The 21,170-nt window shown below is 35.9% G+C and overlaps 1 protein-coding gene across 1 annotated transcript in view; it reads right to left on the bottom strand.

Annotated features, from left to right (window-relative positions):
* Positions 1 to 21,170, bottom strand: part of Smc2 (structural maintenance of chromosomes 2) — a 46,853-nt gene that overhangs the window by 22,350 nt on the left and 3,333 nt on the right. The window contains exons 4-15 of the mRNA XM_028779987.1: positions 19,328 to 19,450; positions 17,638 to 17,676; positions 16,324 to 16,434; positions 16,100 to 16,144; positions 14,675 to 14,908; positions 14,335 to 14,484; positions 7,450 to 7,683; positions 6,352 to 6,511; positions 5,795 to 5,912; positions 4,738 to 4,876; positions 3,955 to 4,074; positions 2,135 to 2,339 (exon numbers count right to left, since the gene is read on the bottom strand). Coding sequence (XP_028635820.1) covers positions 2,135 to 2,339; positions 3,955 to 4,074; positions 4,738 to 4,876; positions 5,795 to 5,912; positions 6,352 to 6,511; positions 7,450 to 7,683; positions 14,335 to 14,484; positions 14,675 to 14,908; positions 16,100 to 16,144; positions 16,324 to 16,434; positions 17,638 to 17,676; positions 19,328 to 19,450 — 1,678 coding nt within the window. The remainder of the gene's footprint in view (positions 1 to 2,134; positions 2,340 to 3,954; positions 4,075 to 4,737; positions 4,877 to 5,794; positions 5,913 to 6,351; positions 6,512 to 7,449; positions 7,684 to 14,334; positions 14,485 to 14,674; positions 14,909 to 16,099; positions 16,145 to 16,323; positions 16,435 to 17,637; positions 17,677 to 19,327; positions 19,451 to 21,170) is intronic.

Raw genomic sequence — 21,170 nt, 5'->3', positions numbered from 1 at the left:
ATGCTGAAAAGAGGAATTCTTCAGAATGAGTTACAGTATGAGAATAGGGAGCAGAGCCAAATGACCTGCAGTGTATGTAACATAAACAAATGAAATAAACTAGTTCAAGCAAGCAGAGCTGTTATGTTACTACCTCATAACTTGGCCTCACTCTCGAGAAGATGCAGTAAAACCATTAGAATCAACTGTTTTCACATACTGTACAAGTGAAGACACTCATCAGGCAGTAACAGCTTGAAATACTATGTGAACAAGGAAGCTCTGTAGCTTGGATGGAACGATGCGAACGTTAATGATGCCATTAGAACTAATAAAATACAGTATCATATATATGCCACTGCTTACACAGAAATTCCAAGCACATCTGAAACAATAAACTCTTAAGAATTTCTTCTGCTTTACATTATTGTCTTCCATGCAGACAGTACTCATTTGATAATGTTTTAGGAGTGTGACACTTGATCACTTAATTAATACAACTGACCTACAAAGACACTAAGTCTTGGGCTGGAGAAATGGCTCAGTAGCTAAGAGTGTTTCCGCTTATTCACATGACCCAGCCGAGTTGGCGAGCTCACAAGTAACTACATGCTCCAGATCTGATGCCAGACTCTGGCTTCTGAGGACAACCACACACATAAACACACACATATCATCATATACATAAATAACAGCAATTCTTACAAATGAACATGTTAAAAGATATTAAATTAGATTAAGAATGCAAGCTACAACCAGACTGCTGGGATTCCAACTCCAAACTTGTGCAAATTACTAAGTTACTTAAGTAGTGGTTTTTAATTTCTGCAACTGAATATCAGAGATATCCTGATTATATTCTGATAAATATTCTATTATATTCCCATCTTAAAGTTACTATAAGGATTATTTATGTATTCACAAATTCATAATATATAAATTCATATTTATGTATTCATAAGACTCATAGAATGGGGCTTTACAAAATTCCCTATACAATTACTATCCGATTACCAGTTTACTATTTGTTTTAGGACACTGAAAAGTAGCTAGCACATGTAAAAAAATTACTCTCATTTTATCAACTGTGAAGAGTCACATGTGGCTAATGGATACCGTACTCAAGATAACACTGTCTTCAATATTTCCTGGTACAGAATAAATATTATTTATTGTTATTATATTATTATGCCAGAGTATTAGAGGATAATCATTGTTTTCAATTCATTAAGGCACCACTTTAAGATTCAACATGGGTCAACAGTACACTGGAAAGTGAGTTATTCAATTTCTTGAGAAAATGGGTAGTTAGGCTCAGAACTTACAAAGTAAAAATTAACCTTTGTGACTTTAACTGAGCAGAAAGTATGTATAAGCAAGCTCCAATTCCCATCAGTACCTGTGATGGTTTGAATGCTTGGCCCAGGGAGTGGTACTATTAGGAGCTATGGACTTGCTGGAGTAGGTGTGTCACTGAGGGTGTGGGCTTTAAGACCCTAGTCCTAGTTGCCTAGAAGCCAGTATTCTCCTAGAAGCCCTCAGATAAAGATGTAGAACTCTCAGCTCCTCCTGTACTATGTCTGCCTGGATACTGCCATGTTCCTGCCTTGATGATAATCGACTGAACCTCTTAACCTGTAAGCCAGCCCCAATTAAATGTTGTCCTTTTAAGAGTTGCCTTGGTCATAGTGTCTCTTCACAGCAGTGAAACCCTAAGACACTATCCCAGTGACTGGACTAGTCTAAGAACAAACAGGACTAGACTTTAGAGGAATGAGCTACTGAGCTGAACCATGATAGTGGATCATAAGCCATTTGAGGGCTTTGGCACTATTCTATACTATAAAAGGCAACTGGAAAATAGAGAGAAAAACCATTTCAGAGGTTTTTCTATTGTAGTTCTACAAACTATTTACCACAAAATTGTTTGTTTGTTTATTTATTTATTATATGTAAGTACACTGTAGCTATCTTCAGACACCCATATGAGGGCATCAGATCTCATTGCAGATGGTATTGCAGATGGTTGTGAGCCACCATGTGGTCGCTGGGATTTGAACTCATGACCTCTAGGAGAGCAGTCAGTGCTCTTAACCACTGAGCCATCTCACCAGCCTCCCACAAAATTGTTAACACAAGTGGATACACAACATACCTCCACTCAATGTTCCATGAGGATCAAACACATCACCCCCAAGGGTTACAGTTCTGGTCATTATCCTTTTATCAAAGGCCACTTTTTTGGCATTATCCATATTGTTACAAACAAATGTTGTTCCAAAGACAAATTCCATTGCTTTCTGAAGTTCCGGTTTGTAGTTAACCAAGGAAAGAGCTACATGAACATTGTTAGGACCAACCTACAGGGAAACAAAAGATGTATCACAGGACACACTACTTTCTTTGAAATATAAACTAGTAAGAACTGCAACAATATATATTTAAATTATATAAATACCTAGTAATATTTTTTTATTTAAAATATAGTTTTAACACTGAAGGACCTATTACCAACTAAAACAGTTTAAATACCGAGCATTAGGGTGGTGGTAGTTCACCCCTTTAATTCCAGCACTTGGAAGCCAAAGGCAGGTGAATCTTTGAGTTAGAAGCCAGTCTGGTCTACAGAATGAGTTCCAAAACAGCCAGGGCTACACAGAAAAACCTTGTATTGAGAAAAAAAAAAACAAAACAAAACCACAAAACACAAACTACTAAGCACTGTAAGTTTCTTTCAAGAAGGCGATACTAAGTTTGCACATGTAAATGGGCTATACAAATACAACTGTTAATTAAAGTATACTAATCTCTATATCAGCATGTTACAGAATGTTTGGTTTCAATTATTAGTAATTTGTTTCAGTGAATGGTTTTTTATTCAAATGAACTACAGCAGCCACTTAAAAACATGAAATAAACGCAATGACTAACTGAAAGGATAAAAGAAACAGGCAAAGCCCTAGTCTCCACTGTAATAACAGCCTTTGTGAACTTTGCTTACAATGGCCAACTTTCCCCATGTTCTTAGAAAAACTAAGCATCATTATGACAACAGCAAAACAACAATGGCAGCACCATGCTCAAACCTTCTGAGCCAGCAGACACCATTAACAGATCTGGCTACAAACTCTAGGACAAAGTGTCCTTGCTGGTGTTTAAAATTCCAACTCATTAAACCACACAAACTAAAACGAGCAAACAAAAACCACTTTCAACTACAAGGGCATTTTGAAATTATTTTGATTGATATTTTCTCAATAATACTAAAGACACTGACTATCTGCTTAGTGTCTTAACTACTAATGCTATTTTTGGGTTTCACATAACTTTTGAACCCAAAACCCTTACAAAGCTGCTCAATAAGAAGATCATTTTGTTGAAACATCATTGGTTTCTTCTTTAAAATGATTTTTTTATGTGAATTGGTGTTTTCCTGTATGTCTGTATGTATGAGGGTGTTAACCTCCCTGAAGTTAGAGTTACAGACAGTTGTGAGCTGCCATGTGGGTACTGGGGATGGAACTTGGATCCTCTGGAAGAACAGTCAGTTCTCTTAACTGCTGAGCCATCCCTCCAGCCCAGCTTCATGTTTTTAATCAGCATTCGACACCCAAGTGGGGTGCTGGAGAGAAGGCTGTTAAGAACACTGGTTGTTCTTCTACGACAGTTTGGTTCTTCGGACGCAGTCAGACAGCTTGTAACTCCAGCTCTAGGGCATCCAAGGACAAGAGCATATAGCATATATTCATAAACATCCTTAAATAACACAAACAATAAATCTTTTTAAAAATAAAAATGTATGGTAAAATAAAAATGTATTTCTTGTACACATCTATTTTCTTACTAGCAGATACACTACAATAGAGGCCATCTTACCAGTTGACCACAATTCCATATGAGTATATCCCTTAAAATTACTATTTGCCAAAGCTAAAGGAAAGAGATAACATTTAATTAAGACAAAATAAGACTTACAAGGTCCTGAGCGACCCTCAGAGTTTCAGGAGCAATACATCTGGCTGAAATCTTATTGAGAGGAATTATTGTGTATCGACGTTTCAATTCCCCCTTTTCTAGTAGTTTCTTACCAGTAACCTAAAACACGCATATTAAATTGTAAGAGAAAACACTAATGATGATTAAAAACATTAAAATGGAATGCATATAAGTTTAGGAATACATCATCAAATGTATCTGTGGTGTGTTTTTCCCAATGTAGATTTTAAAAGTACACAAAATAAATGTTTTGTGGGCATATAAATGAACTTGGAAGACATTTTGCTAAGTGAAGTAAGTCAAAAAAAAATACTGCACAATGCAGTCTACATACAGAATCTTACAAGGAGAAGCTGATGGAGAGAAGACAGAAGGAAAGACACGGCAAGGAGGAACAAGCACACAGAAGCAGGGAAAGGGGTACAAGTTTGCAGTCAGAGAAGGGAAATATAAAGTGGCTTCTGTGTGTACACACACATGTGGTGAGGTTAATTTACATGAACAAGAACAGTGAAAACTGAAAAATGTAAATAAGTCCAATGTTATGGTAATAAAAAACTGGCAGATTATTTTACAAATTTAAATGAATATAAATTTGCACAGCAAAACAAAATAAATTAGAATTTAATTTGTAAAATAATTTAACTAAAAAGATTAAGTGGATTGGAGAGTGACAAAAGCACAGATTTTTTTTAGCATTACATGATTTTTGAGGCAGAGTATTAATTTTAATTTTTCTTTAATTAAAATCCACTTACTTACCTCTGTGTCTACTACAACATTGTAGAGTCGTTCACCAGCCACCAATTCCAGAGCTGTGGCTGCAGAATTATCTTTCACACTTATCAGAGAAGCTACAAGTCCTTTCACACAATTTCGATTCCAGTTTTTCTCCGGGTCCCTAAAAATAGAGAAGTTACCAAAATTAATATTAGATAAATATTGTACTACCCTAGTTAAGAGCTCCAAACAAATGAATTAGAATAGTTAGAAAATGTCAGTTATTTTCTGAATTGCAACTAAAATATTTCAGTCGATACACAATAATTCCTCTCAATAAGATTTCAGCCAGATGTATTGCTCCTGAAACTCTGAGGGTCGCTCAGGACCTTGTAAGTCTTATTTTGTTTACCTTTAATTATGTGCATGCAGGTGTCCTGTGTGGGGTAAATGCATGTGAGTGTAGTTCCTTGTGGAGCCCACAAGAGGGTGTTGGGTCCCCAAGAGTTGGACTAAGGGTAAGCCACCCGATGTAGATGATGAAAACTGACCTTGCGTCCTCTGAAAGAGCAAGCACTGTGTGCCCTTAACAACTGTGCCATCTCTCCAGTCCCTTTCTGCAAATTTTCAATGTAATGGAACAACTTTGGTGTTCTAATCTAACACATAACTTTGGCTAAGTCAGTCCTAACAAAGCAGTAGTGGTAGTTCAGTAGTTGGGTACTTCCCTCACATTCCTGATACCCAGGATTCAATGTTTAATATTGCTACTGAAAACAGATGAAAAATGACTGTCTTAAGAGTCCCATGTAGTAAAACAAATCAGGAAATGCAAGAGTAATGGCAGAATAACTTTGAAGGTAGTTTGAACTGAGACTAAATCAATCACTCCATTTGATTTAAAATTAAAGATACTAGTATCTGTTACTTTCAGAAGAACTCGCCACACAACATTTCATATATTTCAATTAATCAATTAATATTTAAGCAAAAATGCAACTTAAAAATCTTTTTGTGAAAAGTTTTCATATTGCCTTTCAGCTTACATAAAAATAAATAGTGCTAGTACTGTTTAACATGTGAGGTTTACATCTCTTACTTGTATGCAAATCGAAGATTGGGAAATTTGGCTAAGAGAGCTTCATATGTTCCTTTTAGATTATTGATGTCACGAGACAGCTGCCTGTGCTTTTCCAAAAGCCTTTCCTCTTTGTTTTCTGAAAAGTAAATCATAAGTAGTTTGAAACCAGGTCTGAAAAACATTACCACTTAAGAAAAGTAGATCCTCCACCTCTATCAAGTACTCCAAGCAGACTGTAAATAAAAACTTCTAGCTAGTATTAAATAAAAGGCTGTTTACCATAAAACTCCTATGAAGTATTAAATGGACATGTTTCCAACATCAAAATCATATCATTTTCAATCCAAGAAACAACATATGAAATTATAAGTGAAAAGAGACAAATGCCAGTTTTAAGCATTCAAGTGATTAAATAAGATATCAAAAATTTACAGGATTATTTTAGATAATTTTATGACTGCATTTATGAGTACTTCTCTAATGAATAGGTAAAATCATGCTTATTCATTTCCTTTTTTAGTTTCTATACATAAAAACCTCCTAAAGATCTGATCTTAAGGACATTTAAGACAAACCTTCGTAGTTTAGCTTCTTCATATCAGTTTCAAGTTTTTCTTTAGCTTTTTTCACAGCTTCAAAAGCTTCTTGATCCTTCTTGTAGCCACTGTCCATCTTCCTAACTTCTGCTTGTTTAGTCTTTAGTTCTTGTTGGGCATGCTTCAACTTCATCTGGGCCTGTGACGGACAAATGTAACAATAGTGGTAGTAAGTAAACCAAGATTCAAATTGATTTAATGCAGAGACATCAGAATTAAAAATGTAATTGCATAGTATCCTAGACTGATATTAAAAAAAAGTATTTGTCTGTATTTTTGTCTTAAAAATATTAATATAAATGAATTAGTACTTTATTCTGTATTAAATAGTCAGCCTTTAGCATCAAGTATGACATATTAACAAAGTTAAGAAATTTCCTGAAAGAACGATTCCAGTAGCTAGTTAACCATACACCAGACAGTGGCACATCACTATTTTTATTTTCTTCCTTTTCATCTCATGCCTTTTTTAACTTTATTCACCTGTCTTTGTGAATCCCATCTCTCCACAGCAAAGAAGTTGCATTGAGTGATGAGAAAACAAGACAATACAGAAAAGGGAAGCTAAGCTGACAGAAATTCAATGCCACAAATCTCATGTCCAAAGGTGACAATTTTTACTCTTATGAATTTATACAAGTGAACACTGCTTCTTAAAGCCATACTTTTATCCTCAAGGTATCGCTGCCCTATATTGAATGGTGAATGATTAGTTTTTCCCATTTCCTTCAAAGTAAGTTAATTAAAAACAGTAATTTAAAACTTTTGCAGTACTGAGCTTTTACAAACTTTATGCCTATCAATTCTGAATGAAGTTGAAAATACATTTTTAAGTGATTAGGATTAATTAATAAACATATAAATGCTTCCATGTAAATATTTTAAAGTTGGCACTTTACTGCATAAAAAGCATATATACACGTGTAGTCACAAGCACTGCTACAGGCTGAGCAAACGACGTACTGCATTACAGCTCTTGACAGTCAACATTATCAATATACAACAACGAACTAATAGTAGAGACTAGGGTTTACATACAGCAGCACCTACCACACCATGCTTAGTATCTGTAATTACCTGCTTGGCCTCAGTCTGAGCTTTGCTGATATCGTTTTTACAGACTATCATCTGACCAGCCAGCGTTGCCTCCGCTCCATCTTCATTACTGGACAAGCCAGCAGAAACAGCATTGAAGTGCTGCTGTGCAGCAGCCAAAGTCTCGGCATCTTTATTACTTGCTTCTTGAAGGCCATGCAGTCCATCTGTTATCTTTTTAACTTCTTTTTCCTTTGCTGCTAATGCTTTAGAGTCCTTTAGGAAGAATGTCAAAGTGAAAGGGTATTTTAGAAAACAATTTTCAACTTACTCTGTTATTAATTTTCATAATTTTGAGGGGGCATAGTAAAAAAAATTTAACCATCCTAACTTTGAATATTGAATTCTCACTTTGAAACAGGGTGTTTTGGGGATGTTACACCTGTATAATTCAGTATTTTCATTCCAAATGGGATAGTAAAATCAAAGAGAAAACGGGATAAAGTTACTATAGATTTAAACAAATTTCTTAAGGAAACTTAAAAAATCAGTTCTGAAATCTATAAAAGTAAAATGATAGTCTCCTTATGTCACACTTAAAATGTTTTAGGATGAAGAAAACATAAAATTTTTTTTTATAAAGTAGCATTAAGATTCAAGCATTACAAAGTATTACTAATACTTAACACCTTTTAAGTAATATTTATCAGGTATCTGATGTGAGACTAGATACCAAATATTAAAGGGAAAAAAAATTCTTATTTACATGAAGGTGGCCAGGTACTTTGAACCACTTGATTGAGATTCATCTAATATTTACTAACGTTTACTATACACTAGATACTGTCCCAAGATATTAAATAGATTAAAAACGTATGTGTAGGGAGTCTGTATTCTACAGTGGAAAACATGATAAAATAAATCAGGGTCAGGAGACACCAAGTAGTGGAAGGCACCATTTTAGGAATAAAGGGAAACCTGGATGACGAGGTTTTTGAGAAGTATGGCTGAAGACTGAGCATATAAACCATCAGCATGTTCTTGGTGACAGGGCTTTGAGGAACTCTGGTTGGAACACTTAGAGCAAGACTATAAAAGGAGCCAGAAGTCAGTACAAAGCACACAGGAGGCTATGATCAACACTGATTTAATCAACACTGACTGTGAAATAAACTGTGACATAAGCAAATTTACATTTTATTCTCTATAGAGAACAAATTATAGAATGGCTAGAGTAAGTCGGGCAACTACTAAGCCAGTACTGCAATAGCCCTAATGGGAGGTAATAGCTCCAATGAGCTTGCAGTGATGGATGTGAGCTCACAAACAACTCTAGGCTTTCGGGCCTAAATAACAAGGAGAATAGTGGTTCCACTGACTGATGTGGACAATTCAGCATTGGTGGGAAAAATTTATGGCTTCCATGGTGGATGTGTTAAGTTTATATACTTTGTTAGTCCCTCAGGTAAAAATATTAAGTAGTTGGAAAATAAAAATATAACTAAAAGACTATTCCTCAGATGGCTTTGATTGACCTAGTTCATTTCCCCCTGTTTAGATGAAGTTCTTAAAAGTAACTGCAGAATGTGTTGGCAATGCTAACTTCCTAAGCCTGTGTTCTAGTCCCCTCTCCTCCCCAGAAACATGATATCCTGTAATGCTTTAACACAGTCTTTAGCATCACTATAGGTACATCCCATTTCATTCCAGTGATCACTGATCAGAATGTTTCCTGGTATCCCTCAGCAGGTCAAATGGACAGACTCCATCCACTCATGACAACTTTCCAAGGTCAGGTAAATAGCCCACAATATAACCCAGGCTTCTACATAATTACCACCTACATGTAAGCTATAGATCTGATTCCCATAACTTGCTGAGTGATGTTGATTCAGCCAGTCTGGTAACCAGTGCAGTGAATAAGAATGTTTCACAATACCAGGGATCCAGTTTGGTTTACTGAAAAAGCCAAAATGGCCTTAGCCCCTGATACACAGTACAGAACAGACGTGTCTCAGTTTGTGGACACAGATACATGGCCTGACAATTTAGGGAGAAAGACAGAGTAAATTTGAACTCGGTTACTCTCTCCAGATGCTATACACATCTGATGCAGGGTGGGAGTTCAGCCTAAGATCAAATTTTGGGGAAACATGTAATTTCTTATCTCAAGTGTTAGAACTCTTAAGAAGTAGGTTGTTAGGCCCCGAGCCATCTGGGAGGGAAGCAATACACAGTATAGGACTTAAGAAAAACAGACTATCTAGAGGAAAGATAGGGAAAGGCTAAGAAAGATTTTTGCAACCCAGCTAAGATATCTCTTTGATAAAGGGATACTACTTGATTTTTTATCTCAATTATCAATCTGATGAGAATTAGCCACCTGACAGATAGTCTCTGCATGTGCCTGTATCTTGACAAGGTTAACTGAGGTAGGAATGCCCACCCACCGAGGGTGGCACCATTCCCTGAGCTGGTATTCTGAACCAGAAAGTGAGGTGAGCACAAGCATTCGAGGTGAGCACAAGCATTCATCAGGATTTGCTTCATGACTGAGTGCAATGTGAGCAGCCAATAAATCCTTCGACAATTTTCTCCTCTAGGTTGCTTTCTCAAGATATTCTATAAAGAGCAATAGGAAAAGAGACTAAGACAGTAGACACTAACATTACTACTCCTGTCAAGACAAGGGACAAAAAAGAAATGAATTCACTTTGCAGGGCTTTCTTAGGGAGAAAATTAAGATGACATCAGATTGTAAGATGACTGCAGTGAGCTACAGTGCTTCTGTTCTGAGGAGGGTCTTTTGGGACATTTGGGTATCGGTGACCTTAGGTCCCACTGCAGAACATATTATTTACATTGTCATTTTGGCTGCTATGGAACAGGACACCATTTCTGTCTGAGCAGGTATGTTACCTCACAGGTAAGGATTGATGCTACAGCAGTAGGACAGACTAACATCATGCCACATAAATGTCTCATGGACCAATAGGTTATTCAACAAATCACGATCACACAGACTTAACTGTATTGATTGAAAACCTGATACACTGATCCCCCAGAACTACATAAACTAGGAATGGTGAAACACACCCATGACTAAGGCCGTTCTTAGCTACATGGCTACAAACCACTTTTACAATATCTGAACACAAGGCCTTTAGGGAATGGAGACTACACTATCACAACAGGCTGACTGCCAACACCATTTGGACAAAATGTCCAGGAAGTATTCTAGATCCAGTCTAAATAAGTGTTTGCATTTGTGGAACCTATTTATGAAACCCATGTCCAATACCTTTTGGTCCTCTTAGTTAAGATGCCAGTTTTGAACAGGACCATTAGAAGCACTGAACAAGTTAGGGTATATTCACTGCTTTTAAAACCTTGTGAGTCTGATATGCGTAATGGAAGTAGAAGTGTCTTCAACCTACATGCATTCTGACTAGAGCCAGCATAAACCTTGGGATAGCCAAAATGCCATGCCCAGAGAGCTGGCAGATGATGGAATCTTGTATGCTAGTTATGTCAGGGGTGTCTCGGGGTCTGAATGTGATGCACCACTAGGTCAGGAGCCTGCAGCTCTATGCTAAGCATACTAGGAACCTACCCAGGGGTAAAAATCACTGTTTATGTCTGTTATCATACAAAGGAGTCAGTGTTCTTAAAAGAATGGTATAATACTACAGCAGATCATGGCATCTCATTTCTCTTTTTACCACTGTCATGGTCCTGGCAACCCTTTAGAATCCTTCATTTCCTCAAAAGCTGCATTTAAGACAACAGAGTTGCTATAAACTTCCTGTTAGCCAAAATGATTATGTGAATGAAAATTCATGAAAAGAAGCTGTGGCTGGCTGTGAAAACTCCTGGAAGGACTAGTTTCTGCAGAGACTGATGGACCAAGTGGGATTTCAATACTATGGAGATTGGAGTTTTGTAGGTTTGGAAACTAATTGCTTTATCTTAGACTAGTTTTAGCCCTCTGGAACAGCCATGCCTTGGTTAGTTCTGTATCTGAACTAACATCACATGACAATAATTTAAAACCTCTTAGAAGCTATTAACTTAGCAGAACACTTAGTTTATGCCAATCTAAGAGTTAAGAATGTCTTCAGATAGCATCTCGGGTTTATAGAACAACTCCCCCATCTCAGTGCCTGCCTCTCTGCTGTACTCACCAATGTATTTTATTAAACTTGTCCTGATTCATGACTTTTTTGTTCTATAAAACTTTCCACATAGGAACATGGAATTTGGGGTAACCTAAATCTGTGTTTCCAGGCCATGATCACTCAAAATACCATCAGAATGAATTATTTTTTGTTCCTTTAAGATGAGAGATATGACTAGGTGTGATAGCAGATATCTGTATAATCCTGGATAGGATAGAGACAGACAGAGTTCGAGGCCATTCTGGTATGAGTTTGAGGACAGCCAGGTTGAACAGAGAAACCCTGTCCACCATCTCAAATACACACACACACACACACACACACACACACACACACACACACACACGAGAGCTATGTTTTTACATTAATAATTGGAATACCTCTTGTTGAAACACAAGTAGAGGAAGCTCTGAAGCCAGCCCTCCAACTTGTGTTTTGATTCTTTGAAACAGAACTTGGACCACCAAGATTTGGGGCAAGTTAGTGCTCTAGGCAGATATGATCATTCCTATCATCTTGAAAGTGGCAGTGGTTCTCCTGGGCCTAGTTACTTACATGTGTTCTGGCTGAGGCTCAACAATGTTGCAGTGAATCTGGTATGGTATAATAACCTATTGGAAGACAAATCTCCTCCTCTAGACTTGGGGTTAGCCTTAGGCAAAGGAAATGTACTGGCTTTGCTAAAGGGATTTTTCTGGGCCACAAGAGAGAACACAATACAATTTTCCAGCTGGCCCTGGACTAAGTGAAATTTCCTTTCTGGTTTGGTCCCAGGGAATGGCTGTAGCATTTGTAGAAGTGTAACATTCTGAGTTATGAGGAGCTTGGTATTCCAGTCCTCCTCAGCAATTGATGCTCAAATAACCCTGGGATTTAAAATCCAGAGCAGGCAGCTTTCTGAAGTCCTGTGACTACAGTTATGATGCAGATGAGTCTAAATTCCCCTGGGGAAATTTTTCTGAGCCTGAGGAAATCAGCTCACAAATTCTAGACTGTTGCAGACCTTCTCTAACTAACAAACTTGACCCTGATTCACAATATATCTTGTGTATATACATTTTCTGTCTGTCTTACCAGACTTCTTTTCAAACAAGTTGCTAACCAGACAACCAGTACACAGTCAAAAAGTTATACAGAGTTCATGGAAAAATTTGAGCCTAGCTTCGATTTGAAAGCCTAAAATTGACTGTATTTAGAGATACAGGAGTAAGATAGTTCTCCTAAGAAACAAGTGTAAATAGAAGATGGAGATTCTATACACTATCCTGGGGCATGCAAACATTTACAGATCAAGAATAAAGGATACAGAAAAGGAAACAAAACAGAAAGAAAGCAAATGGAACAATCTTGTAAACCTGTGTTGAAGCTAAAGGACCAAGCAAAAATAAGGGAAAAATGAGCCAAAAGCAAGGCAGAGAACTACACATTTAAGCCTTAATTTAAACAACAAACAAACAAACATAAAATCAATAGATTTCTGCTAGTGAGTACCACAGACAGAACTGTTAAAACATACTCAACATGCTTTGACATTTTATTTAAAATCTTTCCATTGCTTATATTTATAATTATTTTACCTATAACAATAGTATCTGATAGGACAGTGTGAAAAAATATTTTGTTTTCCTGACTTTAAAGCAATGTCTACTTTCAATCACCCAATGGGAGCATCCTTGAAACACTCATGTGCTCTATCACACACCACCTTTGAGATTAGACACTTAACTTCTAGGTACCTTTACCAGCCCTTGGATAGGCTGCCTACTCAAAGTTTATCCTCATGTCTATCCTATTCTCACCTTCTTCCATCTGTTTCTGAATCATGAATGTTTCTTTTCCCCTTCCTTTTTGTTTTTAAAGACAGGGTCTCATATTGAAACCACAGCTGACCTCAAACTGGTACCTCAGCCTCCTGAGTGTTGGGATTCGAAGTCTGAGTTACTCTATCCATCACCACTGAATTTTTAATACTGGTGTCTATTTTATTATTTAGTATATTTTACTATTTATTCCAAGTAAAACCAAGCCCCTCCAAATTCTCCTACATTACCAGTCAGTTATTATGTCTATCCTTTTCTTTTCAAGGAAATATACCTTAAGAATTATTTTTATTCACTGGGTAAGTCTAATGTAGGAGAATCACATCGGTGTACAGTACACAGGGAATTCCAGAACAGACTGGAGTACAAAGTAAGGGTCTTTAAAAAATATAAACAAAATGAGGAGGGAAAGTAGGGGTTACCAGATGCAGCTTTGCTGGTGGAGTTCTGCCTAGCATGAACTAGGCATGACAGCATAGGCCTGTAATCCTAGCAGTTGGGAGGTATAGTCAGGAGATCAGAAGTTCAAGATCATCTTGAACTACAAAGGATGTTTGAGTAGTGTGTGCTAGGAAGTTAGAATCTAGCCTCAATAAGGAAGAAATCATTCAGACTTACTCATCTATTTTTCTGTACTGTAATCAGGATCTCGCTTGGCCTTCAGAACACTTATGGGCACAACTTCCTTATATCTCTTCTTTATTCCCACTTAATTTTTTATCCACATCAGTATCACTGTACACTAACTATCTGTTTACTTACTTCAGCATTTCCCCAACTGGACCCAAAAGGCAGAGATTTTTTTTTTTAATTATTTTTCCTCAATTTTGTATTTCTGACTCAAACAACTAAATTTACCACGTAGCTGACATTAAATATGAACAATATAGACAAATGATCGTTACTGGAATTAAATGTTATTTGCTTACCTCAGCCATGTTTTTTTCTAGCATTTTGCGCTTGGCTTCTTCACTAGCTAGGTTTTTCTTCTTGAGGTCAAATGCACTTTGAGATTTAGTATTAACTCGCTGAGCTTCTGCAAAAGCATCTTCTAAAGATCGGAGTATGCCTCCAGTTTCCTACAATAAACACACATAATTTGTATCACTTTAACATATGTTACAGTTCTCTTCTGTGGATTTTACAATGTGCTTTACAACATATATCATTATTTTTTTGACTAACAAAACAATGGGTAAAACATTGCCCAATGAATCCTAAAGTTACAGTAGCTTTTCCAGAGTGTTTATCTAATTTGTTTGTTCTGACCTTATCTTTTCTTTTCTCCAATTCTTCTATTTCACAGTTGAGAGCCTTTATTTTTTTTTCATTCTCTGACAGTACTTCTTGAAGCTTTAATATCTTATCCTGCATTTCCTTTAGCTCCCCAGCTGAGCGTTCCTTGGTATCTTCGGCCAGCAAAAACTGATAGGCAATATATAAACGACTCAGATGCTCTATCTCTCGCATTACTTTTTGGTACTCCAAGTAAGAAGATCTTTCCTGAAAGAAAAGTCACAATAAAGAGTGATTACAATTCATACTTTTAAAACAAATTTAGGGAGAACCTCACTCTAGCAAACTTAGATCAATATCTCTTTATATGATCTGATATTTTTTTGTCATTAAGGATGTTATTTAAAACTTTTTAGAAATTGTAACTTCAGAACTCTAGCTTTTAAGACAACATTATACCATCTGTATAGAATTCTATAATGCCTTTGTGTGTGTGTGTGTGTGTGTGTGTGTGTGTGTGTGTGCGTGCGTGCATGTAAAATACGACCAAGCAGTCTATTTAACAAGGAAATGTGTTCCACGGTTCATATACTGGCAGTAGCAGTCTACAAAGTGCACGTACCCACCAGGACACATTATTGAACATACTGGCAATAGCATTACTATGATACCTACAGAACTTCCAAGTACAACAACCACCTGGCCCACATTAGTAAAGCTGATTCACATAAGGACCACAGAAGCAACAGAGCAACTGAACTCTGTAAGCTGCAGATAAGAAAACTTCACAGTAGCTTCACTGCCTCTCCCTGCCACAGATTTACAAAGAATATGACAAAAAAGGGATCTGAAGGCAAGGCTTAAAATCATTTACAATTTGCCAGTTTTTCAGCCTTTCCAAATTACCTAGACTATTAAGAGTAAAGGAATACCAAATTTTAACGAGCAGTTAGTAAGTCTTAAGTGGGAAAAAAATGTTTTACAAACATTCCAATATTGCCAAGTTTTAAGATGCCTGGGGTTGCAAATAATATATAGAAAACCCAATCCTACCATAAAATGTTGTACATGAACTGTGATAATTACTGTGATAGCTACTATTATACTAGGAATTCACTCTGACAAGAATCAATGTTGAGTTCTATCTTTTAAAATGTCCTAGTCAATACTAACTATACAGCAAAACTGGATTTGCGACTCTTCAATAAAGTATTACAATCTGTCATTAACATTTCTAAGGTTATGAAGACGATACTCTAATATCATTATGATTTAACAGAAGAAATACATATCCACTGCAAGGAGAAGGCTGGATTAGAGAGTACTAATTTGAATGCATTTCATATCACAGAAAAATTGCCAAGAAATGGTAGATACTTCATCAGTACTTGTATAACGAAGGATCTGTCACTAATTCTGAGAACAATTCCAACTATATATCAAAGATATAGTGTATACCTCTTTTAATTTTTGAATCGTTGGAGTAATCTCTTCTTCCAGTATCTAAAATACAAAAGAAAGCCAATATTTTCAGTAAATCAGGTACCAAGACAAAACACATCTAAGCGTCCATTTTTTTAAGACATGGAAAACAACTGAGAAGAGAAACATTTTCTTGATTTACAGCATAAAACTCCAAATGCAAGTCTCTTCTTCCAAACTGCTTCATGTTTTTTAATTACCGTTTTTATTTCTTTCAGCTTAGCTTCCTTTTTTTCTATAGTTTTCTGGGCAGCTATTTTTTTGTACTCGTACATCCTGGTTCCAGCAGCTTCTTCAATCATGGATAATATCTGGAATAGTAATTGTATTAAGAATTCAAAACAATTGTCTCACTGGAATTTAACATAAAGTATATCAATACATTGACCTCAACAAAACTTCACTATGTAACATATACCATATGATAAAAGTTAACCAGATTAAAATATATATGAGCATGACATTTAATATTTATAGCTTCACTATTGTTCCTGAATCAAGCCTGCTACACTAATTTACCAATGTTTATATCTAAAATTAAAGCTGCTAATTCTTATTTTCCTTCAAATAGAAGTCTAAAAAAAGGCAATAAAAAAAAAGAAAGTAGCCCCATTCAACTTCTATTTTTAAAGTTTGCTCTTAAAACTGTTTTACATTAGACTTCAGTATTTTATTCCAAGGCTGAAGCAAGGCATATTTGCTTACTGACTATGGTACATGCATTAAGAGTTATAACAAGTAACTTTCTTTATACTTCCATTTCCCTACACAGAATGTCTTACACCATCTCTAATGACTAAACAAAGCAATGCAAATGCATGCCAACACCTGTTAAAACAACTTCTATTCTTCAACCCCAATCTCTAGAACAGTCTTCTCAACCTTCCTAATGCTATGACCCCTTAATACAGTTCCTTATTTGTGGTGACCCACAACCATAAAATTATTTTCACTGCTGTTTCATAGCTATAATTTTGCTACTATTATGAATAGTAATATAAATATCTGATATGCAGGGTATCTGATATGTGACCCCTGTGAAAGGGTCATTTGACCATCAAAAGGGGGTTGTTACCCACAGGTTGAGAACTACTGCTATAGAAAAAAAAATTTTCCCCTCTGAATCCATTATAATTTGTACATGTTAGCCAAGTTTTAAATTAACAATTTTTCACTAAGGTAGTACCTGAGTGTAAGTAAACTTGACCTTATTAAAATACAGTAATAAGGTCAATTACACTCTCTTTAGCTCTTTTCAATAACGAGAGTAAAAATAAAAAATTCACTTGATCATATCAACTACTTTCAAGGTACTCGAAAGTTCTTTGTTTCATGTAATGTCTTCTAGAAAAGAAAGTAACTTCATATGCATTGGTTTTCTACCTTCCTTGGCAATCCATTCCAACATAGAAAGAATACTAGCTAGCTAGGCTGCTATCTACAGTATAGATCTGTTAACTACAGACACAGTGTTAAATGTGAAGCTATTTTCTAATCACTGTCAGTACACTTACCTCTGGTGGTTTCATATTTAGTACTTTTGTAATTCTGCCCTAAAAAGAAAACAACAAATTTAATATAACTACAATGAGCTATAGAAAATGTCACCTAAGTTGGACATTCAATGTTTAAGTGGAAGCAGCTGTTATTCATTGGTGTGACACAAATTAAGTTATTAAATGATACAAAGGATAATGATACAAATTCCACAAGTTTACCTCAGGACATTTTTGAGAGGATCAGTAATAAAAACAGAAGGGATTTTAAAATAGACATGTGAGCTTACTAAGTATTTCTTGGTTTTTGTTTGTTTGTTTGTTTTAACACTGCAAATATAGCTTCAGAAAGCAGATCACCTGATTCCAGGTCAGTGAAACTATTTTGCTCAGTGGCAGGAAATCATCAACTACATCCACTTCCAAAACCAATCTACTCAGGCCTCAGATTACAAGTCACAATTCAGAATCACTTGAAAGTAAGCTGTTAGCTTTGAAGCCAGACTATAGTGAATTCATTTTTATTTTAGTTAGTTTGGCTATGTCCCTCATAATTCATGTTAGGGACTTAATCAACAATGGGACAATGTTGAGAGGGACTTAGTGACAGTTGCTTAGTGAGGAGATTAATGATATACAGAGTAGTTTGTTGTTGACTAAACTAAACACCTAATAAAGTGAGTTCAGCCATACTTCATCCTTTATTCTTCTCCCCTTGACACACCTGTGTCATGTTCATTGTCTGCAATGATAGCCATGAACTGACAAAATCAAATTGACAAAAAATTCTGTTGCTTAGAAAGCATCCAGTCCGTGCTGTTCCTTATAGCAACATAAAGTAGACAAATTCATGGTCCCAACAAGATCCTGGCTTTGACTCCTGCTTTAATTCTCTTCAGGGTTAGATGAACCAGATAAAATAATACTGTGCTTTATTTATTTATTAACAGTATATTACTTTATATCTACTTAAGTCTTGGAAGGACAGTTTTCAGTTTATTCTTGAAATATTAAAATGTTTTAAAACGGATCATTTAAAATAAGGTAACAATTCTATGGTTTTGATATCAAGTATTCCCCTTCAGGGTTCATGAGTGAAAGACATCATCCTCAATGAAACATACAGAGATGAGGCTGTAGGGACATGACTGGATCACGAGAACTCTGACCTAATCAATAGTCTAATGACTGATGCATTTATTGATTGCATTAATCATTGGGATGTTAAAAGGCTAGAAATTAGGGAATGTGGCAGTCTCACCGGAGAACTGGGTTTTAAAGGCACATCTGTCTTACTCTTGCTGTGTCTTGGACCCCGAGCAGTGAGTGGGCAGCTTTACTCTGCCATGCTGTTCAGCTGTGGGGCTTCAGCCTCACCTCAGGCACACAGCAGCAGAGCTGCTCAACAATGAGCAAGAATTGGAAACTATAAGGAAAAATCTTTCCTCCTGCCTTTTTTTCGGGGTTAGAGGTGGTGTGTGATTTTGTCAACTATAAAAGTCTGGCACATGACTTTTCCCCCCTAACTTAGTACATATTGGCTTCACTTAAAAAAAAAATCTGCAACCAAAACACATAATAGCAGAAATTCAGAAAATGCAAATAAAAATGGAAATAGATATAAAGAAAAATTTCACAGTCCTCTTATGTAATAAACTAAAGATAACAGGTCATAAAACTAAGACACAAAATGATGCCAACAAGATACCTGCATGATGAGAAAGTGAGGGTTGTTCACATTCAGGCCCACAGAACAAAAGAGATCCTGGACTCTGGTGTTGTTGGCATTCACTCCATTGATTAAGTATTTATTTCTGCCACCAATAACCACCTAAAAAGGAAGCATTTCAAAAACTTTAAAGATACAGAAACACTTTGTACCAAAATAATAAATTAGTCTATTAATTTGCACTACTCTGTATAACTAACAGTACACCCGAAATGGAATAATAGTAGATATGACATAGTCAAAAAAGGATACTGATTTGTGTTAGGACAACTCAGGTACCGTCACTAACTAGTTAACGTAATTATGCATAAGCCTCCTGACCTGCATTGGACTAAGTATCTCAGTTCTCATCTAACTTCATTTTTCCAGTATGTATACAATGCATTTTTCTTTCCTGATCATGTTCTGAAACTGACCACCTTAGAAGTTATTATTTGTCTTTCCAATGAGAACAGGAGATACTAAAAGGTAAAGTCATGTGCATTTTGATATGAATTCTTGACAAAACTCTAAATGAAGTTCATTAAATGACATTTGACAAGTTCAAAGAGAGAGAGTGACAGTAATTCAGCTTGGGATCACTGTCACATTCTAGAACTTGTCTTGTTTAGAGTTTACAGTAATTCCACAACTACCATTTAGGGTATGACTGCCCCATCTATCAGAGTCTGAAAGACTTAGCTCACTGCATCCAATAATCAGTAATTAGTAAATGCTTAATAAAGTTAATTTATTTTCTTGTCAGGATTAGTAGCTTGGGAGGCATATCCTTAAATAAAACAAGGAATTTGTTCAAAAAATTTTGGTAAGAATTACAGACTCCTAACAGAGAAAAAAATATGTACATTAAATATGGATACAGACAACCTCGAAAAAGTAGCTGTTTATGGCTATCTAAAAACAAAGAGGTGAATTCTGTCCTGATCTATCCAAGTAAATAAAATCAGAAGCTTGATAAAATATAGGAGAAAGCCTATATTAACAAGCTAAGATAAAAAGTAAGACTTAACAGAATTTATAAAATTAGTATAAATTTTAGAATTAGTTTTACACTTACAGTTAATTTAATTATACAATGAATTAATTATATAGTTAACATATAATGATATAAATTCTACTTTTAAAAACAAAATTAATAAAATTAATAAAAATAAAACTGAGAGGCAGAAAACATTGATATAAGAAAAACAATTAAGGACTAACAAAGTAAGTTTAAAAGAAATAGCAGTAATGAAGCTAAGTAATGGCGCATAACAGAGTTCAGAGCAGTAGCAAGTCCTATGATGCATACTGAGATGACAGCCTGAGAGCTAGGAGAGTGCCTAAATGAAGCAACGCTAGGTTTGTTCATACCTGTTTTCACTAGCCCTTTTTGTCACTCTAAACCTGAGGCCACATAGCTCAAAGAAAATGTTATGTGTTTGAGGGGAAGGGAATAGAGAGGCTGCATACTTGGTGTGATTAGGCAAATGAAGAAGTGGAAATAAGCTCAGTGAAAGCCCTGGTAAGGTTAAAATATTTAGACCTGCAGACAACTCAAATAGTGAAATACACAGAAAAATCAGATTTCATCTTGGAAGTTTCAAGAGACCCAAGATTAATGCATAAAACTTTAAGTTTGCAGAGTTCTGCTGAATTTAATATTAGTTTTTACTAACCTCTTTACAAAACCGGACTAGAATGCAAGATCTGAGGTAACAGGAGGTACTCCCAGCAAAGACAGTTAAACGTGGCACAGCTTAAGTTCTAATCACAGCTTAGTGCTTACATGAAAAGGAAGACTATCACCACTTCTTTCACTTCTCTTAAAGATGACATAGCT

The sequence above is a fragment of the Grammomys surdaster genome, unplaced genomic scaffold (genome assembly GCF_004785775.1).
Source record: "Grammomys surdaster isolate TR1022 unplaced genomic scaffold, NIH_TR_1.0 363, whole genome shotgun sequence".
Lineage (NCBI taxonomy): Eukaryota > Metazoa > Chordata > Mammalia > Rodentia > Muridae > Grammomys > Grammomys surdaster.
Note: the sequence above shows the minus strand (reverse complement) of the source record. Positions and strands in the feature narration are given on the sequence as shown.